Source organism: Oreochromis aureus, linkage group 15, assembly GCF_013358895.1.
Source record: "Oreochromis aureus strain Israel breed Guangdong linkage group 15, ZZ_aureus, whole genome shotgun sequence".
Taxonomy (NCBI): Eukaryota; Metazoa; Chordata; class Actinopteri; order Cichliformes; family Cichlidae; genus Oreochromis; species Oreochromis aureus.
In genome coordinates, this window is record NC_052956.1 from 26,538,231 (window position 1) to 26,547,755 (window position 9,525).

A 9,525-nucleotide genomic window follows, 5' to 3' on the forward strand; every position below is an offset into this window, starting at 1 on the left:
AAAAACACGTTGTAAAATTGAGTGAAAATCACGATTTGTGTAACATCATCCAAAATGAGATTACAAGCTCTCATCTTCAAAAGATTCAGGGAGACCTTCAATGAATATTTTTTCTCTTGCATGGTGTCTGTATTGAGATGAAAAATCCGGACCACTTCTGGATGATTAGCTCAAACTCTTGAAAATTTTTAAAAACATCATCCAGTACAATGAGATGAGTTTGGTGTGAATTTTTGGGAAACAAGCTCTCATCCCTCCTGTGCTGAGGGGCCTCAAGCGTAGACCCTGACCATCAGCTGCTTATACACCATCTTTCGCAGACATCATGTGTTTGTGTGATGCCTTTTGCTTTCAAAACAACTTTACCTTTTCTGGTCATGTAGCCATAACTTTTAGGACCAGCTGCAACAAACTCTGTAATGAAATCATCCTGATCTAACTCATTTGTTAGATCGCCTAAATATCTACCTAATTCTAGCTCAGATTGATTTTGTTTGGTGAGATAAACAACACTGTCAGTATCATAGTAAATAGCTCTTTCCTGCAACTGATCCAAGTAACTGTAGAGTTTCATATGCCCATATGAAGTAGTGAAGGCCGCAATGAAGATGTTATCTGTGGAGTTTGGGGGTGGAATACAGAGGTCACCATAACACCATTGTATAAGAGCCACATCATCACTGACAAAAGAGAAATAGGTCACTTTGTATTTTTGAGAGAACATGAGGTTAAAGAATTTCTCGGGGTCACTCACGAGTTTGCTCTGTGTGAGATTATTTCTCTGACCAAATTTTCCCCAAAAGGAGTTTAAACACAGTTTGGCCATTTGTCTTTTAGCAGGGTTTAGTTTTATGTTTTCAGGGTCTAAAGTGATGCCTTGCTTAGCCTGGTAGTCTTTAATGTAAAGCTGTTTAGCCTCCTCAGTTACAGCATCTGATGGGTAGCCTGAAGCTTCTTGTTTTTTGCGCAGGAAATGATGTACATAGTCTGTGAATATTGTGTTACTCTGTTTCTCAAAGTGCCATATCTCACTGATTACACTTATTTGATAGCCCTTTTCTAAGGCTAGTTTAAATTCAGGAGTGGTCCACACCCCTCTGAGAGCCCTCTCCTCGTTGCTATGGTTACACGCCCCCTCTTGGTTGTTCATTTCAGCACAAGTGCGACAGAGAGTAAAGAGAAGCTTGCCTGACTTTGTTTTATAGGGTAAAACGGGAAAATAGAGTCCTCTGGGTGGGTATACAACCGCTTTGATAAACCCAAAGTAGTTTTTAGGGTGCTGAAATTTTCGAAAGATTATTTGAGGATGACCTAAGGGGTAACGACAGGTGCTATTTACAAATGGATACAACGAGGTAACATCCACATAACTGATTTTCTCACTAGGCCCACCACTACAACGCAGCTGTGCTGGGCTTGTACGGCCTCCAAAGAGGGCATGGCGAGGGTTCAAAGGCTCTGGTGGATCGTAACGTCTGAGAAAGCTGATTACACTCTCATCAGTACATTTTAACTCGGTCCACTCAGCTCTCAATCTAGCGAGCCTGTCTTTAGTGGCGTTGTTTATGTCTGAAAAACACGCACCTACCAGAGGGTTGACATCGGCCTGATTTGAAAAACACTTAACACACCCATGGAAGTAGCCCACACGTATTTTTTATTGTTAATTTCGGAATAGCCATCTACATAATAACTACCGAGCTGTTTTTCTCCTTGATTGAGGGCATGTCTGATAAAAACACCTTGTGTGTACGAGAGATATTCGAGTCATTGAATTGAGGATGATGAAAATGATTTGACCTGATTACGGTAATTTAGAGGACATGGTATTGCCAAAGAATTCGCAGGCATGAAGTTTGTTAAATAAGTTTTCAGGCACGCGCTTGCAAGCGTGCTGCGGCTGAAAGGATCTACACCTGTCTCTTCAATAAACCCGTTTCTGAACAATGTGCAACCCCGAGCTAGAATTTCAACATCGTTTTCACAATATAACAGGGCGTGTTTCATGAAATTGAAGGTACCGGAGCTGACTGAATGATACCATTTGTAAAAATCATGCCTGCCTTCTGTTGTCATCCGCTCCAGACTGTAGGCTGAGGGGGGAGGGTAAGGGCCTACATATTTTAGAGTTTCTCTCGAGCTGAAAGAATGAGGAAAAAACCCCTTAACACTGTCTGAAAAACCCATTGCTTTGGGTATAGCTGACAGCGGCATAGGGAGAAAGCAGCTAGAGTCAATATAGCGTTGATTAAAGTCTGCGTCTGTAAAGCTGATCACTTTCGAGCCTTGCATGATTAACTTTGGTTTTAAACCTTGCTTAACCATAGCCCTGAGAATAATGTAAGCATCAAAACCCTTAGCATTATGAGCGATAAAAATAGACCCCTTAAAGAGGGGTCGTCTAAAATGAGCGAGAAACTTTTCAGCGCAATCCTCACCCTGACAGTTCCAAGATTTACCATTTGATGTTTTTGTACACACCAGAAAAGGAGTGTGTTCACCGTGATCGTTTACAAACGTTTCAAAATCATAAAAAATCAACTTGTTGTTATGTTTTGTCTCGCGTTCTAAAACCTGCATATAGCACTCGTGTGTTTGCTGATCACTTATTTTCTCTTGGCCGCAAATTCTGCATTTACTCTTAGTGCATTTGTGGGGTTTACCTTTTACAGCAATATAATAAAGAAGAGAGCACTTGAGACATTTTTTATAGAGCTGACAGTTGCTTGCGAGTCTTTCACGCCTCTCAGTTGGCTTTTTATGGTTCTGGAAACAGAGCGGCGATCGACAGGTACGATTACAGTCTGGGCATAACAGTGGAGAGAGGCTGTCGCTACTACATGTGGATTGCATACAGACAGAGCAACGATCAGGGTAGAAGTGGGATAACACGTGATCATACCCCATGTAACAGTAATTACAATTTATTTAATTACTCAAATAAAAATAAACACAAGGTTTTTTCTGTGTTTGCTGTACTAGTTTGAAATTTACAAAGGCTACGATCATACTCGTTACGGTAAAATACTATAATTTTACAGTTGAGTAGCGTTTCGAATGTAATTATTTGGTTAAAGCCCACAGGCGTTTGATCATTTAGACCAGCTTTTTGTTGAATTTCTCTAGCGAAGGCTTCTGCCTGCCGGTCGTTAAAATCGGGGTGCAGAAGGTGGGTGAGACTTATGGAAAAACATAACTCATTCACAGGGTTATGAACCATGTATAAAAAAAACGCCTTTTCTTTCTCACAATTTTGTTGTTGAGTATCTGACTAAGATGTCTCTTACTGCTACCAGAAGGGGGTCTAACGATCTGAGCTATAAGCTCAAGCGAGCCATTGCACATAACCGACCAATTTGATTGCACAGTTCTCAAGAATAAATTTTCAAATTCACTCAAATCACGATTGTCCCGTATAATGGCTGAAACATTATTTTGTAACTGTTGCCCTATCAACTCTAATTGTATAAGATCGCCTGGACTTGCATGCGAGAATACCCGGTTTGTTATTTCACGGGCACTGCCCGTTATACCTTGATAATATTGGGCGTAATCGGGTATATGGTTTGGAGGAGGGAAATTCAAAATTTCTCTAATTTCAACGTTATTAAATTTATTTCTGACAACTATAAACGGTTGTGCTGAATTGCCGGCGCAACTCTGGTCTGGATTACCCCCTTGTTGAAAACTATGATCGCGATCATTGTTTACTGGGTTAAGTGGCTCGTTAACAGAGACAATGTTTGGGGCAAAGCCGGACGATTGTTGTTGATTACAGTCATTGAAACAGCTTAACAACTGTAGGGGTGGGCTGTGGTTGAGCGGGTGGTTAACAGAGACAATGTCTGGGGAAGAGCTGAGCGAATGCTGGCTATGAGAATCATTGAAACGATTTTCATTTAGCCTGTTTATTTGACTCAATAACTCTGGCGGTATTTGAACCTCATCCTGTATTTGCGCCAAGGCTTCTAAAGCGCGATTAAGAGCTGCAAAAGGGTCAGAAATGTTTTGTTGAGAATGAGCCGGTTCTGACTCTGTTTGGGCCTCAACATGCTCCCCTTCTAAATTCTGAGAGTTATTTTGCGGGGCACTTTCACTAGGGGCTAATCGTGCAAGAGCTAAATTAAGCATTTCTAAAGGGTCATTATTATTATTATTGATCACATCAGGTTGCTCATGGTTTTGTGGAGGTGTATTCTGTGAATGATGATGAGTATTTTCATTTAACCTAGCTAACGCTGTTTCTAAAGCAAGAAATGGGTCTGTAATATCTTGTTCCTGGTTATCCATTTTTATTGTATAACAAGAATATATTTTTAAAAAAAAACACAGTTTGTTTGAAAAAGCAAAATGAAAAAAAAAAAACTTTTTATATGATGAGCTGAACTAATTCAGCGACCAGACATACTGCTCGAAGAGCGATAGAAGCGAGCTGGTTTTGTCTGCGTTTTTGCCTTGTGCTCCTTGTCCTTGCGGTCCAACCGGTCCTCCTGTTCCTCCTTGTGAGATGCCCTAAGAATTTGAGGGTAAGATACAAAAACAGTTAGTGATGTCAAATACAAAAGGGATAGTTTTTATAAAATGAGAAAAAAGCGAGAATCTAGAGAGAGACTGACCATGATTGGATCTCAAAGACAGGCGTGGTGCATTTCGTGTGCCCGATGGCGGAGAAGAAGCGCTGCTCGGGATGGTGCTTGGATGGGCAGGAGCACGAGGACCGACCGCGGAGAGCAAATCTTGCCTCTCCCGGGCGGACAGACGAAAGTTTTTCCCCGAGGGTCGCGGGAGAGAAGAAGCGCCGGTGGGGATGGAACTGTGGCCGGAAGAAGCAGGGCGACCTAGCATAGAAAGCAGGTCCTGCCTCTCGCAGGTCGAGAGACGGATGTTCTTGCCTGTTGCTCGCTGGAGCACTGGTGGAGAAGAACTCGGTGAGTTCCGGAAAACAAAGTTGTCCAAATCCGAGATGTCTAAAAAAAAAAGTTTGATAAAATGAAAAGAGGGTTAATGTTTTGTTTTTTCTTGTACAATTAGCTGTTAAGAGGGAGAACAAGAATGAAACAAACCTACCAATTCGATCGAGAGAATCAAAAAGAAGAGTTGAGCACGCTTATTTCAGTGTCTAAAAAGAAATAACAACGAGTATTTAAAAAACAGGAAAAACAGTAAAATATAAGCATTATATGAACAAGAGTAAGAAAAATGAGGTACCTGGTGATGCCATGATCGCTGCTATAGTTTAGTGTACTAAAGCACTTTTTTAGCTCTGAGTGTTAGAGGCGAGCTTATATATTTTTTTAAAGTGTATTCCAGGTGTTAGAAAACCTATTTTGCATGGTTTTGAAGATGAAAAGCTTTGAGCGAATGGTTAAAAAGGAAAGTGCAAAAATGTAGTTAAAAAGCAAGAGTAACACTTACCGATTGATATGCACATAATGAAAGAGGTGCCAGTTGTTAGTGATGGTAAATTTGATTCTTTTTACTGAATCGAGTTTTAATGAGTCACTCACCAAAGTGAATCGGGTTTTTTGAGTCATTTGATTCACTGAGTCAGTTGACCAGAGAGTGCAAAAAATGTACATTTTCACTCAAACTTAATTTCTTTTCTCTTTTCATGTATATCCTGCTGCTAAGATGAGTGATTCTAAAAGAAAACTAGAGCAAAAAAGAGCAAAAAAATTTCTAAAGGGAACATTTATTTTGTTTATTTTTATGTGTGCCTATGCCAAGAGGCACACATATTACTATTCCTCGGATTTATTATGTGTGCCTATGCCAAGAGGCACACATATTACTATTCCTCGGATTTATTATGTGTGCCTATGCCAAGAGGCACACATATTACTATTCCTCGGATTTATTATGTGTGCCTATGCCAAGAGGCACACATATTACTATTCGTCGGATTTATTATTCTTATTATTATTATTCTCCATCTTCCGCCTAAATTTCGCACGTATCACGCCCGCAGTTTTGAGACAAGCTTCATATATGTTACCTCATTTTGTGCGGCCGGATCTGGAATGGTGTGCTATGACTTTTGGTGTTTATGAATTTTATAGTTTTTAAATATTAATATTTTAGTGAAAATTTTCCGCTCCTCTGCCAAACAGTTTTGACATTAGGATTACATATGTTAGATCATTTTGTGCGGCTGGAGCTGGACTATTATGTTGTGACTTTTGGTGTTTATGACTTTTATAGTTTTTAAATATTAATATTTTAGTACAAATTTAGGCCAATTCATCTTTTGGCGCCAAATAAACAGACTTCATTTGTGGTGTCTTGGCTCTCTCTAGTGGTATACCGGGAGTAGTACAGCCGAAAAGATTTATCCTTGTGTTGAAAACTCCATATCCCACAATTCATAGCACGCCTCTACAGAGTGAACAATGGCGGCCACCACTTCGCTTTTATATGTCTTTTATTCGTGTTTCTAGGTCACAAAATAAACTTTTAAGATATTTTCAGGCGAGAATGTAGGTGTGTAAACTTCAAATATCTGCTTGTTTTATCAAGACATCCCATATTTAGCGACAGTGCTCTGACAACGTCGGTCCTGCCTGACAGCTAGCCGGCTACCTAGCTAGCTGCCGCACTTGGCTGCAAATGGATAGCGAGGGACTCTCTCTCGCTTTCACCTCCCGGTCTCTCACAAATGCTCGCACAGAATCGGAGTTACAGCTGGATGTGGAAAAAATAACTGAGTTGTTTGGTGGTGCTATAACGCAGAGCTACAACAGTGGGCAGCTATCCACCGTGTATGACAGAAAGGACATGCGCGACCGCCGATCGACCGGTGTTTGCTAACGCGGAGGTCAATCGTGGATCAGGGAAAGCGAAGGCAGGAGCGTGAGGTGAACTGAATTTCAGGTAAGAAGTTATGACCTGCACTCTATTTGGGTCAGATATAAACCGAGTTTAGGTGTAGTTTATTTAGCAGCAGTTCTCTTATGTGTTGCTGATAGCCGGCTAGCTAGCTAGCGCCGCTAGCATAGTTAGCTAGCACCGCTAGCGACCCTTCGTGAAAAAAGCACCCAGGCTTGGCTTATATTGAGGCGGGTGAAACTCGTGTCAGCACCGGTCGCTCGCCGACAGTATGTGTTTTAGCTGGACTTATTTTTCGCTTATATGGACCGATGATTTATTTATTTATTCATTTTAGTAACGGTATAAACAGTGAAAGGTGGTGGATTGGCCAGATGTAAACTTCAAATATCTGCTCGTGTTACCAAGACATCCCATATTAGCTCTGATGTTTTCGGTGCCTGCAAAGAGCTAGACAGGTAGCTAGCTAACCCGAGCTGGCTGTCTTTTTGACTCAGGGTCATAGCTGGACTTATTTTTCGTTTTTATGAGCCGATGAGGGTTTTTTTTTAGTAACGGTACAAACAGTGAAAGGCGGTGGATTGTCCAGATGCTGGTCGATGTGGAAAAAATAACTGAGTTGTTTGGTGAAGTCGCTGACGCGGAGCTACAACCGAGGGCAGCTATCCACGGTGTGTGTCAGAAAGAACATGTGGGGAACGAGGCGGCGGGCGGCGAGGCGACCGCCCGATCGACCGGTGGTAGATCGTGGATCAGGGAAACCGAAGGCAGGAGAAGCAGGCGGCTGCCGGTCGGAGCGTGAGGTGAACTGAATTTCAGGTAAGAAGTTATGACCTGCACTCTATTTGGGTCAGATATAAACCGAGTTTAGGTGTAGTTTATTTTTGTTGTGCTGACTTTTTACAATCAGTTATAATAACTCGTACTGCGTGGTAGCTAGCACGATGGAGTTTATGACAGCCTCCCCTGTCATTCTCTCGCCTGTTCAAACTTCAGTCATGAAACTGATCAATGATCGGCTTTTCTCTCTTGTTTGTTTATCGCGCTAAACAACAGCAGCACGTTTAAGCTTGATCAGCTGTTGTTAGAATTCATTTGATTTTAATTTCTAGTATCAGCTGATGTTTGCTGGAGCCACAGCTGTAGAAGCGGCTGGTCGAAACCAGGAGATGACCTTACTGAATCATCAGAGCTGAACTGGTGATGGAGAAACAGGTTTACCTTTTTTTTGGGTGACATGAATGAGTTGAAGGAAGTTATGAACTGTTTCTGAGAGAAATAAACACCAAGCTCCTTTTTTATTTAGCTGACAGCTGGTAACTGTGCAGGGGCGGATCTAGCAAAGCTTTTGCCAGGGGCCAGGTAGGGCATTAACAGAGAAAGGTGGACACAAAGATATACTTTTCTTTCTTACTCTCATACAGGGAGTGCAGAATTATTAGGCAAGTTGTATTTTTGAGGAATAATTTTATTATTGAACAACAACCATGTTCTCAATGAACCCAAAAACACATTAATATCAAAGCTGAATGTTTTCGGAAGTAGTTTTTAGTTTGTGTTTAGTTTTAGCTATTTTAGGGGATATCTGTGTGTGCAGGTGACTATTACTGTGCATAATTATTAGGCAACTTAACAAAAACAAATATATACCCATTTCAATTATTTATTTTTACCAGTGAAACCAATATAACATCTCCACATTCACAAATATACATTTCTGACATTCAAAAACAAAACAAAACAAATCAGCGACCAATATAGCCACCTTTCTTTGCAAGGACACTCAAAAGCCTGCCATCCATGGATTCTGTCAGTGTTTTGATCTGTTCACCATCAACATTGCGTGCAGCAGCAACCACAGCCTCCCAGACACTGTTCAGAGAGGTGTACTGTTTTCCCTCCTTGTAAATCTCACATTTGATGATGGACCACAGGTTCTCAATGGGGTTCAGATCAGGTGAACAAGGAGGCCATGTCATTAGTTTTTCTTCTTTTATACCCTTTCTTGCCAGCCACGCTGTGGAGTACTTGGACGCGTGTGATGGAGCATTGTCCTGCATGAAAATCATGTTTTTCTTGAAGGATGCAGACTTCTTCCTGTACCACTGCTTGAAGAAGGTGTCTTCCAGAAACTGGCAGTAGGACTGGGAGTTGAGCTTGACGCCATCCTCAACCCGAAAAGGCCCCACAAGCTCACCTTTGATGATACCAGCCCAAACCAGTACTCCACCTCCACCTTGCTGGCGTCTGAGTGGGACTGGAGCTCTCTGCCCTTTACCAATCCAGCCACGGGCCCATCCATCTGGCCCATCAAGACTCACTCTCATTTCATCAGTCCATAAAACCTTAGAAAAATCAGTCTTGAGATATTTCTTGGCCCAGTCTTCACGTTTCAGCTTGTGTGTCTTGTTCAGTGGTGGTCGCCTTTCAGCCTTTCTTACCTTGGCCATGTCTCTGAGTATTGCACACCTTGTGCTTTTGGGCACTCCAGTGATGTTGCAGCTCTGAAATATGGCCAAACTGGTGGCAAGTGGCATCTTGGCAGCTGCACGCTTGACTTTTCTCAGTTCATGGGCAGTTATTTTGCGCCTTGGTTTTCCACACGCTTCTTGCGACCCTGTTGACTATTTTGAATGAAACGCTTGATTGTTCGATGATCACGCTTCAGAAGCTTTGCAATTTTAAGACTGCTGCATCCCT

General features: G+C 41.7%; 1 protein-coding gene across 3 annotated transcripts in view; it reads right to left on the minus strand.

The window, feature by feature from the left end:
• Nucleotides 1-350: 350 nt before the first annotated feature.
• The window catches only part of LOC120433268, a 29,851-nt gene continuing 20,676 nt past the window's right edge, over nucleotides 351-9,525 (minus strand). For 2 of the 3 annotated variants that reach the window (XM_039599283.1, XM_039599285.1), the window contains exons 2-4: nucleotides 5,068-5,119; nucleotides 4,617-4,967; nucleotides 351-4,512 (exon numbers count right to left, since the gene is read on the minus strand). In XM_039599283.1, the coding sequence (XP_039455217.1) occupies nucleotides 1,768-2,907 (1,140 nt within the window). In that variant the 5' untranslated portion in view covers nucleotides 2,908-4,512; nucleotides 4,617-4,967; nucleotides 5,068-5,119 and the 3' untranslated portion in view covers nucleotides 351-1,767. Of the gene's footprint in view, nucleotides 4,513-4,616; nucleotides 4,968-5,067; nucleotides 5,199-9,525 lie in introns of those variants that run through there. The other variant, XM_039599284.1, reaches the window with a different exon arrangement.